The following is a 15968-nucleotide window of genomic DNA, read 5'->3' as shown; positions in this document are numbered from 1 at the left end:
GGCAGAGCTTTGTGAGTTCGAGGCCAGCCCGGTCTACAGAGCAAGATCCAGGACAGGCACCAAAAAAACAAAACAGAGAAACAAAAGTTCTATATGTTGATGAGTACCTGCTGTATGTAGAATGCTTTTCTATGTACTCAAGACTCAGGTTAATGCAAGATGTGTTTGCTTGTACAGTAGGTCAAACTGATGGCATTTTAAGCATGTGATAGATTTAGCTAACTCAAATTTCTTCGCACTTATCATTCTGATAGTTTTAATTAATCTGTGCTTCAGCTATTTGGTGTACTTTTACCACACACTTATTAGTAATGTTCCTGTTTAATCCTAAAATATTATATGGCTTGATTTTCTATATGCTAATTACTTGAAAGAACATAAAGTAATGGTTTCTAGAAATATATTTTACTAAAACCTTGAAATTTTCTTTTCCTTGTTTTTCTCTGTAGACATTTGAAAATGCAATAGATCCTGGAGCTGTTGCAGAAATTTTAGAAAGTAGGTACTTAAGAGAATAAAAGACTCATATGTAATCAGCAGGTACAGAATTCTGCTGCTTCTCAAGTGTGGTATTTCTGTGTTTCATCAATATTTAAACTTAGGGAAAATCTGTGGTGAAATTTGGTTCATGATTTATTTGTTGTTTGGTTGGTTTTTAGAGAAATAATCTTGTTATGTAGTTTAGGCTGGCCTTGAACTCCCTCCTGCCTCCACTATCTAGGTACTGGGATTATAGGCATATGCCATCACACCAGCCTTTAAATGTTTTGATTTATTATTATTACTGTGTGTGTGTGTGTGTGTGTGTGTGTGTGTATGTGTATACACACTAATGTGCATGTGAATATGGGTGTGAGTGTGCCATGTGTGCTCGAGACATAGGACAACATTGGTGAGTTGGTTCTCTCCTTCCCTCAGGAGTTTTTGAGATGGAACTCAGATGCTCAGGATTCTGAGCCTTTACCCACTGAATGATCTCACCACCCATCACACCTACCATGAATCATTGTTTTCATTGTTATAAACAACTTTTTCAATACAGATGTGAAACCAGATATGGTGGCACCTGACTCTAACCTCAGTACTTGGAAGGCAGAGGCAAGAGGATCAGGAGTTCAAGGTTAACTGTGGTAATAGATCTATCTACCTTGAGGCTAGCCTGGGCTACATGAGACATTGTCTCTAAAACTACTACCACCACTAACAAAAAACCCTCAAAATTTTGTATTATAGATATGGTTTTTCTGGATGATATGATTCTGTTTGGTTATTATAAACATTTAGTAGATTCTGTCACAGCAATCAATTAGATTATTTGATCCATTAGAACATTTCCAATGCCTCAAAAAGAAACTGTACACCTGTTAGCAGTTTACTTTCAAATGCAAATGTCAATTTCTCCATCTCAGAGCCTACACTGGCCTCGAACTCCTTTCTCTGTCTCCTGTGTGCTGGGGTTACAGGAATGTGCCACAATGCCCAGTGAGCAGTGATCTGCTTATTTTGGATATGTTGTATGTAGGAGTGTGTACAGTATGTGGTCCTCTATGATCAGCTTCTTTTGCTTAGTGTAATGTTGTTAAAGTTCATTTATAATATAGAATTTGCCAATACTTCATTCTTTAACATTCTGTTATATGAATTTACCACATTTTGTTTTTCTAGTCATCAATTAATAGACACTTGGGTTGCTTATGCTTTTAGAATATAGTGAATAATACTGTTATGAATATTTGTATGTAAATTTTTATATGGAAATATGTTCTCAACTCTCTTGGACATACACACTCCACACACACACACACACGCGCGCGCGCGCACACACACACACACACACACACACACACACACACACAAACATATACAAACACACTCATGTAAGTGGGACTGCTGGATCACGTAGTAACTTAGAGTGTAGTTAGTAACTTTTTAAGCCGCCTGTACTACTTACCAAAGCAGCTGAATCACTTTACAATGAACCAGCAGTGTTTCTAGGGTTCATTCTTTCTCTCCTGTTTTGGACAGTATTTGTTTCTGCTGTCATTTTGATTGGTCGAAGCCTGTGGGTGTGAAGTGCTTTCTCACCATTGTTTTGCATGTCCCTAATAGCTAATTGGGTTGAGTGTACTTTGGAGAAATACCTACTCATGTTTTCTTCCTACTTTTTGACAGGGTTGTCTTTCTCCAAAACTGAGTTAAAAGCATTCTTCATAAAGAATCCCAAGAGTTTCAAATGAGAGAAAATATCTAATATTTGACTTTCACTTAATATGGCAATCTACAGTTACATCTATTTTCTGCTGCTAGTACCTTTCACTTCCTCTTCCTTGTCTGTGTGGAGGTTTGAATGAGGATGGTGCCATATTTGAATACTGGCTTCTCAGTTGGTGGGACTACTTGGAAATGATTAAGAGATGTGTCACTGGGGGTGGGCTTTGAGGGTCAGTGTTTCTTCCTCTACCTCCCACTTATGGCTCAAGATGCAAGCTCTTAGCAACTGCTCAGCACCATGCCTGCCTGCCTGTTGCCATGCTCCCTGCCATGATGGTTACAAACTCTAGCCCTCTACAACTGTGAGACACAAATTAAACGTTTTCTTTTATAAGTTGCCTTGGTCATAGTGTCTTATCACAGCTCCAGAAACATAACCAAGACAGTATGAATAAATCTCCATAGTGTCTATGCACTCTGTTTTCTTTATCCAGCTGCTGATGACAGGCTGGGCTGACTTTATAGCTAGGCTGTTGTGACTAGTACCGCAGTAAACATGAGTATCTATCATGGTTGTATGTTGCCTTGAGTTCTCTGGGTATATACCAAGAAGCGCTATAGCTGGGTCATATGATACTTCCATTTGTAGGTTTTTGGAGGAAGCTCTGTACCAACTGGACCAATTCACATTCCCACCAGCAGTGTATAATGGTCTCTTTCCCTTCCTAGATTCTTATCAACATTTGTTGTTTTCTTGATAATGAATTTGACTGAAGTTTTAATTTGTGTTCTCTTTGTGCCTAAGGATGTTGAACATTTTTCCTTTTTTTTTTTTTTTTTTTATGAGACAAGGTCTCAGGTAGGTCAGGCTGGCCTTAAACTTACTATGTAGTTGAGGATAGCCTTCATTCTCGATTCTCCTGTCTCCACCTCCTCAGAGCTGGGTTACAGGTGTGTGCCATCACACCTGCCCTTTCTCGTCTGTTTATTCTTCGTTTCTGCTTCATCTTTTGACTATTGTGTATTCCTTTCATTAGCCCATTGTTGATCGGGTTGTTTGATTTTGGGTGTTAAGGTTTTGGAGTTCTTTATACATTCTAGATAGTAATCCTTTACTAGATAGAGAGTTAGTGAAGATTCTCCCTGGTTCTGGGGCCTTTTCACTTAACTTCCTTTGCTATGGAGAAGACTTAATGTCAGGCAGTCCCATCATCCATCAGTCCTTGGTATGGCTTCTTGAACTGTTGAGTCGTTTTCACAGAACTCTTGCCTTTACCTGTATCTTAAAGAGTTTTCCCCTCACACTCTCAGTCTCCTAGTAAGACCTTTAGTCTCTTTCTAACTGATTTTTGTACAGGATGAGATGTAAGGTTATAGCTCTGTTCGCTATCTGTGGCTCCAGCACCCTTTGTTGAAGAGGGTGTCTTCTCCAGTATATGTTTTGACATTTTTCTGAAAAGGGTGGCTGTAACTGTGAGTGCTTGTCTGTGGACATGCCATTCTATTGTATTGTTTGTCATGGACTTTTCTGTCCTGTTGTTTTGTTACTGTAGCTCTGGGTATGACTTGAATCAGGCATTGCCATATCCCTGCCTGTGTTCATTTTCTAAGGATTGCTTTAGCTGTCTTCTTTTTTTAATTTTTTATTTATTCCTTGTGGTTTTCACATCCTACATCTCAATCCCGTTCATCTTTCTGTCCCTTCATATCTGCCCTCTGCCCTTGCAGCCTCCCCCCACAAATAAAATAAAATTTAATAAAAAAGGAAAAAAGAGAAGAAAAAGATAAAAAAGAAAATCTAGTCATTGAAGCTGTGGTATGACATAGTGAGTCCACACAGCAAACCCTTTGTCCATACATCTTTACTTGCAAGTGTTCATTGCAAAAAGTCATTGTCTGATTGGAGGCCTCTGGTTTCTGCTACACTATAGATACTGGGCCCTCACTGGGATTCCTCTTGTATTTCCTGTTGTTGCCCTGTGTCGTGGACATCCTGTAGCTTTGGGTCTGCAGGACCAGCCCCTTCATGTACTCCAGCAGATCATAGATGGGGTGGATATGGGGATGGGCCAACTCATAGCCCTGGTTCTGGGTCTGGGTAGTGGCAGGGTCAGCCCACCAGCTCTCCCCCATCTTCACCACCAGGGTGAGCTCACAAACATTGCTCCAGCTAGCTATGCAGCAAGGAGCAAGGGATGGGACCAGTTCTGCATTCATACCCTCAAAGCCAGCTCACCCATACCTATACTACCAGGGCCTGTGTTGCCCAAGTCAGGGGGTGGGGCAGGACCAGCTCTCCCACCTGCCACAGGTGGCAAGGAGGGGAAGGGTATCTCTCCCTTGCCTATACCACCATATGGCAGATGAGGGGCAGTACAAGATTTCCCACTTTCATGTTCTTAAGGCAAGCTCACCAATGCCCCTGCAAACAGAGTCAGCTCTACTGTGCTGCCCAAAAGAGGTGTAGGACCCATTCTCCTGAGTGCTGCAGCTGGTGAGAGGCAGGGCCAGTTCTCCCTAGTGTTGCAGCCAGTGAGGGGTAGGGCCAACTCTGTGTAGCCCCATCCTTTCTGGCATCTGGTGGTAACAGGAGCTACAAACCATGGCTACAGCAGGGCCACAGACCCAGACATGGCCCTTGGCAACAGCCTAGGCCTGGACATCACCATGGCCCCAGATGACAAGCAAGCTGCCCACCTCAGCTTGCTCCTCACTGCCTTCACCTCTTCAGATCTGCCTCTCTCCAGAGGACATGAACCATTCTCTCTCTCTCATACCTCACCACATGTCTGCTCACCATAATAGCGCCCCACCACCCAGAGCCTCACTTCCTGAGTGGGTTGCCCTTTCTCCTTCTCCTGCTCAGTTCTAATGTGCTTTAGCTATCTTGTGTGTGTGGCTTCCATTTGAATATTTCTGTGAAGAGTGTCACTGAAATTTTGATGGCAATTGAGCTGATCTGTAGATCACATTTTGTTACAGTAATTTGCATAATATCCTGTCAATTCATGTGAGCATGGATTTTTTTTTCATCTTCTAGTTTCTTCTTTAGTTTTTCCCAGTATTTAAAACCTGTTATTATTATTATATGTGTGTGATACATGTGCAAGCATGTGCATACCACTGTGTGTGTGTGTGTGTGTGTGTGTGTGTGTGTGTGTGTGTGTGTGACATGTGAGTGTGGGTGAAAGTCAAAAGGTAACTTTAGGAGTTGGTTATCCGCTGTGTCTGAGGGTTCTGGGGATTGAACTCAAACCACCAGGCTTGAGTGACAGACACCTGCTTTAACCTGCCGAGTCATCTCTCCTAGCCCAAGATTTACATCGTAGTCTTGTCTTTATAGATATTACAGATGGCCTCTTCAAAAATATGTTCATCTCAAGGACATAATAAGATACCTTTTATGACACCTTTGTATAGCATGCTTTACAGGCAAGCTAAACTTTTGCATTAATGGATAACATTGGCTTTTCAATCTTTAAAATGAAAAAATATGTTGCTATTTTAGTACTCTATGAATATATATATTCATCCTTTTATGTGTTTGTGTGCCATGTATATGCATAGGTGCCCACAAAGGCTGGAGAGGGGATTGGATCCTCTGGAGCTGGAGTTACAGGCAGTTGTTAGCCGCCTGACACAGGTGCTGGGACTAGAACTTGGGTCCTCTGCAAGAGCAGTATGCTCTCTTGACATTGAGCCATCTTTCCAGCTCTGAGTATACCTTTAAGAGACAAAATACTATATCCAGGAAGTAAAAAGCTAATTCTGTAGCTCACTCATCTTTGCTCCACTCCCTCGTTTTATGAAAATCTGTTTCATCATTGCCATGGCACTTTTATTTTAAATTATAGTTGTTCTTTGGTTCTTTGATGCCCTTGGGAAAATGGTTCCATGACCTCCACACATACCAAAGTATATAGGTGCTAAAGGATCATAAGTAAAAGGATGTAGAACTGCTTGTAACCTATCCATGAGTGTGTGTGTGTGTGTGTGTGTGTGTGTGTGTGTGTGTGTGTGTATCCCACATAATTTGGATTATCTCTATATTATATACTGTAAACGCTGTATGAAGGTGGTATTCTGCATTGTTTAGAGAATAAAGAGAAAAGAGCACACATATTAGTGCACAGATGTGAGTACTTTGTAAACATTTTCTGTCTGTAGTCAGTTAAAAGACAGTTCTAGAACCTGTAAATAGGGAACCTATGAATATAGAGGACCAATTATTCTGTTGTTATCAGTAGTGTAAATGAGCTATGGTAGTTTTAATTTAGCATATGTTAAGAAACAGGCAAATTTTCTGACATATTAAAATCTCATGTTTTTTCTTTCTGTTTTCTTTTTTAGGCTTCCTAACCAGGTTTGAATTGATACAGCTAGTGTCTCCAGGTAATATGCCTATAAACGTACTTCTAAACTAGCGATTTCAATTTGAAGGAATGGGGACAGGATTTCAGTTTTATGACTGAATCATTTTTAATGATATACTCTATACCATCATCTTTGATAGTTATAAAGAATTTCATTAATTTATGTGTGTGTGTGTGTGTGTGTGTGTGTGTGTGTATGTGTTTCTGAGGACTGAACCCAGGGCTTCATACATGTTAGGTAAGCACTGAACCACTGAGCTACATCCCTAGTCTTTTAAAAAATGGATTTAATTTTGAGGCCAAGTTTCATTGAATCACTTAGGCTGACCTTGAGCTCATAACTTTCCTGTCTGAGTCTCCTGAGTAACTGGGATTACAAGCACACACTCCCATCACTGGCTTCTTGTGTATCTTCACAAACTATGAACAATGTGGTTATATAGTATTTTGGGAACTTTTGTTTTCTTGACCTTGTTACCAGAGTTAATGTATTTGTCATTTTTAATAGTTATCTATTTCCATGGTATTATTATTATTCTTAAATTGTCATTTATGTTTTCTTTTTCTTTCATATAACCATGAAAATTCTTTTTCTTTTCTCCCTTAATATATTTACAGAGTAGATTTCCTAGACTGAACTATGCCTGTGAGCCTGGGACAAAATGGTTCTCAGTAGAGCATGCCTGTTCCTCATATCTATCTCAACTAAACTGGGCATTATCATTTGAATTTATTACTTTTGAATTGTACATTAGTTTAGATATGTTTTACCATATTTTTATGACCCTATATTTTTTTAGATCTGATGTGTAATCCTAAATTTAAAGTTTCCTTCTTAAAGGTTTCAATTTTTCCCATATTATTATTTGTTTTTTTCCTTCTGGTCATTGTTTCATTGATATTTTCTCAAGGGAACTTTCTTTTTTTCCTTGAGAGTTACTGAGAAAAGAGCAGTGACCTGTATGGAAGATGTCTCAGCTAAAAGGGGGCGGAAGGTTGAGTAGAGGCTTTTTGTGAAGGTTGTGGATCTACCCGTAATTGGATCCCTGTGGCAGGTAAGGGGCCCAAGAAAGGGTGTAGAGCAAGGCACACGCTCCTTGGTTCTTTAGCAAAAGTAGCCTTGGAAACAAATAAGAACACTACACTCTAAGAATATAGGGATAAACCTTCAAATTATTGCAGTGTGAATCTAGTGATAGACAATTATTATGGTGTGAACTAGGGATAGGTACTCCAATATTTTGGTCTGAATCTATAGATAGGTGCTCAACTATTATGGCATGTATGTAGGGAGAAGTGCTCTGACTGTGGACACAGATGTAATCTGAATCTAGGTATAGTCATTCAGATACTACAGTGTGAATCCAGAGATAAATTCTCGAATTTGTGGTGTGAATTTATAGATGGACATTCAAATGGTACTGTGTAAATCTGAGGATAAACATCTGAATGTTATGGTGTTAACCTAGGGATAAACAAGACACTCAGATACCACAGGGTTAATCTACAGATTATGATGTGAATCTAGGTATAGAAACTTGAATATTATAGTATGAGTCTATCCATTCAAGAATTACTTGTTTTAGTAGACAATACAGAGCAACACCTCACTGAATGGCTTTTCTTTTTTTATACAAAAAAGAAAGAAAGAAAGAAAAAAGAAAAAAAGGACAGACTAAAACCAGGCCATTGAGTTTTTTTCCATAAGTTTTTTTTCTTGTTTGACCCAATTTTATGTTTAAGCATATAACCCTATGAACTGTATTAATTAAAAAAAAGATACCCAATGTAAAACCACCCAATGTAGAAATTTCAACTAACACATGATTATATAGATTAAAAGTAAAAAGAACCCATTCATTAATGATACCTCATAGATACTTTATTGGCAATTTGTTGGTTTTTTTTTTTTTAGACTTTAAAAAATGCACTTAATATATAATGTATTGGCATGTATACCTAACTCCAAAGAGACACACACCACGCCTATATACAATTGTCTATCCTATACATAAGATATTATGTGTAAATACATTGAATATAAACACTTTCTAACTTACTTTTTAGAATTTTATGTGTTAAAAATTATTCCTTTTTTTTTTTTTTTTTTAAGTCAAGCCCATGCTGGCTTTGAACCCATGATCCTCCTGTCTTACCCTGCTGAGTGCTAGGATTCACAGGTCTTCCATGTGGCCACATATCTGTGTGTGTGAGGTGATGAGCATCATTGCCTTACAATGAGGAAAGGAAGACTGGGGAATAGTCAAGCTGACAGCATACATACTGTTTATAACTCACAAGTTAACCATAGGCAAACTGGGAGCCTTATTGCGCTTGCTAACTTTTTGTCCACAGCCCTCAGATTTCAGACTGTGATTTTAGTGGCACTCAGTTTGAATGACTGAAAATAACAGGTTCACTCCCGTGTCAGGTACTGTGCCTATTAATCAGTTAATTATTTCAACGCGGCATAGAGCAGCAGCAGTGGTCCTTGGTGCTAACTGGGTAAAAGAAATTTGCGTAAAGTCTCCTGTAGGGTCATATGGACCATTTTTGAGTTCTCAGAGGCCAGTTCTTTTACTAGCTGACCCATGACCTCTTTGTTCTGCTGTAGACAGCGCATTCTTGTGTGATAGTTTTCACGTCTTCAGACGCACAGTCAAAGGGCATTTGAGCATCAGGTTAGGGATACAGTAGTGATGCTCAGGTCTGCTTGTAGCTGACTGTAGTGACTAAAGAGAGTCAGTGACTTTGCTCCCAGGAAATGAAGACCAGCCTCTGGTTGTCAGTTCACAAACAATGATGGACACAGGGGGGCAGTGTAATGCTGTTTGACTGGGAGCTTGGCGCTTTCTTTTTATTAACCTCCAGAGTTAATACCTTCTCTTTGGCAAGTCATATATAGTCAATATAACTGTAAAGTCCCCCTTCCCTGGGCACCTGTGTGCTGAGTCAGAGCTCAGCTTTTCACTGCAGTCAGTAATGGTCACTAGAAGGGAGTAAGGGAAGATGGCCTGCAGACATGGCTTTGAATTCCTACTTTGCCATGTGGCATTATGACAGCTACATTAAACTCTCGGTCTCAAAGAAAGCCCAATGAGCTTACTCTACCTAGAAGCATGGTGCTAACTGAGCTGTGCTCTAGAAACGCAAGGTAGTTTTCAAACTAAAATTTTCTTTTCTTATAGTCTCATTCATTTCCTTTTGGGGAAGAAGTTGTTCACTGACACACTGATGGTGTCACTGTCTACGTCATCAGCCAATTGAGAACAATGAGTGCTTGCAACCACTTTACTTGGCTTTTAAGATTAGACAGTCTGAGCACTCTCATTATTTATTGCCAAGGCTCTGTAACATCTCATTATGTGCTGACCTTCCCATATTGACTACAAATTGGGTAGCGCAAAATGACCAAATTCAGGAGATGGTTTTAAGATACTTTATAGCCTTCTAACCCCATTTCAGTCTTATCTTACTTTTCTGTTGTAATAAAATCTCTAACAAAAGCAACCCAGGAAGGAAATGATTTCTGGGGGCTTATAATTCAAGGTTATAGTAGATCAGTGAAGGAAGTCACGGGGTCAGCTGGACACATTGCATCTATAGTCAAGAAGCAGAGAGTATTTAGTGTTTGTGTTCAACTTCCTTCTTTTTGTATAGTCCAGGATTCCAGCTCACTGCATGGTGCCAACCACAGTCTATGAATCTTACTGCCTCAATTAACCTACTCAAGATAACACCCCACTGGCATGCCCATATACCAGGCTCCCATATAATTCCATGTCTCATTTGGTTGTAGCTAGAGAGCTTCTCTCCAGGTGCCACAAGCCCCTGCGGTCCTACAATTCAGGTATAAAATAATCACTCAGATGCTTATATTACTTATAAATTGTATGGCTGTGGCAGGCTTCTTGTTATCTACTTCTTCTATCTTAAATTAATCCATTTCTATTAGTCTATACTTTGTCACTTGGTTTGTGGCTTACCTGTACCTTACATCTTCCTTGTCATGGTGGTGGCTGGCAGCGTCTCTCTCCCCAGCCTTCTACCTCCCAGAATTCTCTTCTCTCTTGTCCCGCCTATACTTCCTGCCTGGCCACTGGCCAAACAGCATTTTATTTATACAGAGCGATATCCACAGCACTTAGTTGGCAATAAAGATTAACCATCAGAACTCCACTCTAGTCAACTTGATACCCAAATACATCACTTTAAAAACAAGGTTTATTTGTTTATGTATTTTGTGTACGTGAGTGCTTTATCTGTGTATATGCCTGTACAATAGAAGAGGACATCAGATCCCATTATAGATGGTTGAGAGCCACCATGTGGTTGCTGGGAATTGAACTCAGGATCTCTAGAAGAGCAGAGTAACCAGCGCTCTTGACTACTGAGTTATATCTCCAGTCCTCCAAACACATCACTTAAAAATTTTTTATCATTTTTATTTATGTATATATCTATATCTGTGTAAATATATGTTATGGATGTGAATACTTGTGACAGCTATGTGGTGAGTATTGTGTCCCCTGAAATATTGTGTGTTCCCCGAAATAAACTTATCTGGGGTCAGAGAGCAGGACAGCCACAATATTAAACATGAGAATAGGCAGTGCAGCACACACCTTTAATCCTAGCATTCCAGAGACAGAAATACCTATGGATCTCTGAGTTCAAGGCCACATTAGAAACAGCCAGGCCTGGTGACACATGCCTTTAATCCATGGGAGTGACAGTAGAAAGCAGAAAGATATATAAGGTGGGAAGACCAGAAACTAGCAGCATTTGGCTGGTTAAGCTTTTGGGCTTTGGAGCAGCACAGTTCAGCTGAGATTCATTCTGGATGAGGACTCAGAAGCTTCCAGCCTGAGGAAACAGGATCACCTGAGGAACTGTCGAGGTGAGGAAACTGTGGCTTGTTCTGCTTCTCTGATCTTCCACCAGTCACCCCAATAACTGGCCTCAGGTTTGTTTTTGTTAATAAGACCTTTAAGATTCCTGCTACACAACTAGAAGATGGTCTTATCATCTTGAGCTGGAGTTATAGGTAGTTGTGACACATCCAACATGAGTGCTGGGAACTAAACCGGGTCCTCTGGAAAAGCAGGAAGCTCTCTTAACCACTGACCCCCTTCAGGTCCACCCCAGTGTATCACTCTGAGTCATACTCTTCCAACCCTTGTCTCCAAAGTCTCGAGTCCACCTCATAATGCAACACAGTCTATCTTCAGAAGTTCCCTTTGTCTTTAACAATTCCAACACTCTAAAAGTCCAAAGCCTATGTCTGAGGCTCAAGGCAATCTCTTAACTGTAAGTCCCTATAAAATAAAAAACAAGTTGTACACTTCCAAAAGACTCAAAATAAATATTCCCATTTCAGAAGTGGAGGCATCAGAGTATAGGAAGGAATGATCTAAGTGAGACCAAAATGCATCAGGGAAAACATCAAACCCTGCAGCTGCATGTCCAGCATCTGGGCACATGATGAAATGCCTTGTGCTCCAAGGGGCTTGAGTAACCTCATCCCTCCAGATCTGCAACTTGTAGCACATACAACTTCTCCATTAGTTTGATTCCACTCCGTGCCCACAGCGGCCCTTGGTGGGTGTCCTACATTCATGGCCTCTCCAGGATCTTGGAATTTGCAGTCTTCACATTTATAGCTTCACCTTTACAGCCTGACACAGTGACCTCTCAAGGCCCCCTTGCAAGGGACTCTGACCTTGCCACACACATTTAAAATGTCCTGACCACAGCAATCTAAGGAAGGAGAGGCTTATTTGGATCGTGGTTTGAGGGTGCAGTCCATCATGGCGGGGAAGCCTGAGTAGCAGGAGCCTGTGGCAGCTGCTTACGAGGCATCCACAGTCAGGAAGCAAAGGGTATGAGGTGATTTGGACGGAAATGGCCCCCATGGGCCCATCGGGACGGGCACTAGTAGGAGCTGTGGCCTTGTTGGAGTAGGTGTGGTGGAGGAAGTGTGTCACTGAAGGTGAGCTTTGAGGTTTCAAATGCTCAAGCTAGGCCTAGTGCCTCTCTCTCTTCCTGTAGATGAGATGTAGAACTCTTAGCTGCCTCTCCAATACTATGTCTACCTGCATGACCCCATGCTTCTTGCCATAATGGACTAAGCTTCTGAATGTAAGCAAGCCCCAATGCTTTCTTTCATAAGAGTTGTTGTGGTCATGGTGTCTCTTCAGCAATGGAACTTTGACTAAGATGGGGTGACTTATTCATGCTGTTGCTCAGGGCCCCCCCCACACACTTTTTTTTACTTATATAGCCCAGCATCCCATCTAGGGAATGGAGCCATCCATAGTGGATGGATATTTCCACCTCAATTAAGGAAATCAAAATAATTCTACACATGAATGCCCAGAGGCCTATTTTCCAGGTGATTCTGGATTCTGCAAATTGGTAATTAGTGCTAACCATCATCAGTCTGTTCTTGGTATTCCAGAGACAGTGAATTAGTTTGTCTATACTTCTCTGGCTTCTTTTTTTTTATTTGAATTCTTGGCAAATATATGAATGATAATTTAATAGCTATAATTTTTTGGATGTAGTGACAAGAACGGTCCAAGAACCTGTGAGAGGAAAGGGAAAAGCCTAGTGTGCAGTGTGATATGCATGTGTCTTGGGTGTATGTTTCTGTAGGAATGAGACGATGTTAATATAGACTAGAAAGTGTGAGACCATTGTTAGAACAGTAACTCTTTTTGCCATTTTTCACACAGTAGACCGAGGGGCTATGTCTTAGTTCGGGTTTCTGTTGCTATGATAAAATATCATGCCAAAAGCAATTTGGGGAGGAAATGGTTTATTTTATTTTATACTTCCAGGTAATTGTCCATCATGCAGAAAAGTCAGGGTAGGAACTCCAGGCAGGAACGTGGAAGCAGGAACTGATGCAGAGGCCATGAAAGAGTCCTATTTATTGGCTTGTTCGTCATGGCTTACTCAACCTCTTTCTTGTAGCACCCAGAACCACTAGCCCAGGACACTGTCTACAGTGACCTAGGCCCTCTCATTTCAATCATCAATCAAGAAAATGCACACAGGCTTACCCACAAGCCAATCTAGCACTCTTGGCGTGCAGTAAGTTCTCAATTACTGTTTTTTGAATGTGTGAATGTAAAGAAATCTTTGAAGAATGAATGGAGAGCAAGAGTTAAAAAGATTTTAGAGAACATTTGGTCTTTGTAACTTGTTTTAACAATTGTGGAAACTGAATTTCAAAAAGGGTAATTGTTTTGTTGAGTGACTGATAGAAAGAAGTAGGAACTTAAGTTGTCTCATTTTAATATTTATGTTTCTTCATGAGTGGAGATAAGGATTGTGTACAGAGTCTCCACTAGGTGCCAGGCATTCTTCCACAGGTTTGGGAGTGTCTAGGACACTTAAATCAAGTATCTAGGACATTTAAATCAAGGACATCATTTGATAAGAGGGAGCCAGCCATTCAAGGACATGGGGAAGGATTGTTAAGGGGAATGCAGAGAACAGAGAGATGGGTGTGGGTAATCCTAGCACTTGGCAGGTAGAGGAGTTCAAGGCTATCTCTGGTTGTATAGCCAATTCAAGACCTGTCTGGACTACATAAGGTCCTGTCTTAAGAAAAGCAACAAACTGAAGAAAGAAAGAAACACAAACAGCTTTAGAGGTGACTTTGATATGTCTATGGTGTGGCAAGAATGACTCCAGGGACAAAAAGCCATTACTAAAAGGGTCATTAATGAAGTAGCAGCAGTGATTAGAGGCCTGATTTACATAAAACCTTGAAGGCCAATTAGGTAGCAGGTTGTATCTTACTAGTGTTTTGTTTTGTTTCGAGAGCAGGCCTTGGTGTAACCCTGGTAGTCCTGGAATTTGCTATGTAGATCAGGCTGTCTTGAACTCACAGAGACCTACCTATCTCTGCCTCTGGGGTTCTGAGATTAAAGCTGTTTACCACCCCACTGAGTGGTACATGGGTTTTATTCTGATATGCAAAGTTAAGGGAAGATTTTAAGTTGATTTCATAGTGAACCTTGAAAGAATAGGATCTCAACCACAGGAGGAGCACCGCTCAAGCTGTAGAAGTGCTTTGTAAGAAGGGAAGATGCCTCAGCCAGTCCACTGTGGTGGAAGCTTGTCTGCTAAGGCAGGAGTGGAGAGAAATGACATAGAACCAAAGTAGAGAATGCCATATTCTATATCTTGATCCTTACTTGCATATTGAATGCAATAAGTATGAAGAAGAAGCTAGTCCACCCTATCATTTGATGGAAGGTCATTTATTGTCTTCTATAGCTACTAAACCTAAAATTTATCCTCATCAAAATTCTACTCACAAGAAACCAAACAGCCACCAAGCAGAAAAGCTATTTATTTTATTACCTATAGTGACTTTTGCTGGTGTTCTGGGTAGGGGCCACTCTCTGTTCGACCTGATGATGGAGTACCTGCTGTGCTTATAAGGCTGGCTTGGATGGCAGCTTTCCTGTCCATGGATGTGTCTGTTCTGTTATACCTGAGATCATTTTTGATAACGAGCATTCTCTTTAATATACCCTTTATCACGGTTGTCTTTGTTAGGGTTTACTATTGCTGTGAGGAGACACCATGACCACGACAACTCTTATAAAGAGAACATTCAATTGAGAGGGCTCACTTACAGTTTCAGAGGTTCAGTCAGTTTTCATTATGGCAGGGAGCATGAGGATGTGCAGGCAGATGTGGTGCTGGAGCTGAGACTGCTACATCTTGCAGGCAACAGGAAATCAACTGACACACTGAGAGGTATCCTGAGTATAAGAAACCTCAAAGCCCACCTTCACAGTGACACATTTCCTCCAACAAGGCCACACCCACTCCAACAAAGCCACACCTCCTAATAGTGCCACTTCCTATGAGATTATGGAATTATGGGATTATGGGGGCCAATTACATTCAAACTACCATGACAATGAAATACGATTTATAGTTAACATAACCAACTTGGACAGGTCACTGCAGAAATCGGTATAATATTCCAGCTTCAGTGTGAGGGAGAAAAAAGGGAAGAAAAAAGGCTTATAATGAAACAGGATGCATTTTAGAATGTAAATGCTGGGAATAATAATGTATTTAGATGTGATATGGTTTTCAAAATGCCCAATAGTTCTCAGTAGAAATCCAAACAACAAAAAAGCAAAATTGTTCTTCTATTTATGCAATACCCATACTTCTAGAAAAGTCAAAGTATTGTAAAATCTTACAATAAGTTCTTTGTAACATAATTTTAGGTTCCAGGCTCAGATAATTATTAAATTATTTTTAGCCTAAAGAAATGTCTAGTAGGATATTAGAAAGTCATGGACGGTAGAGAAAATTGTAGAGATGTCCTGACCTCCACAGGATACT

The 15968-nt window shown here is 40.4% G+C and overlaps 1 protein-coding gene across 1 annotated transcript in view; it reads left to right on the top strand.

The window, feature by feature from the left end:
• The window catches only part of Spata6l (spermatogenesis associated 6 like), a 50947-nt gene that overhangs the window by 6947 nt on the left and 28032 nt on the right, over positions 1-15968 (top strand). Inside the window, exons 3-4 of the mRNA XM_036208766.1 lie at positions 450-498; positions 6562-6603. Of these exons, the coding sequence (XP_036064659.1) occupies positions 450-498; positions 6562-6603 (91 nt within the window). The remainder of the gene's footprint in view (positions 1-449; positions 499-6561; positions 6604-15968) is intronic.

The sequence above is a fragment of the Onychomys torridus genome, chromosome 1 (genome assembly GCF_903995425.1).
Source record: "Onychomys torridus chromosome 1, mOncTor1.1, whole genome shotgun sequence".
NCBI lineage: Eukaryota > Metazoa > Chordata > Mammalia > Rodentia > Cricetidae > Onychomys > Onychomys torridus.
The sequence above is the reverse complement of the archived record's forward strand: the minus strand, read 5'-3'. Positions and strand labels throughout refer to the sequence as shown.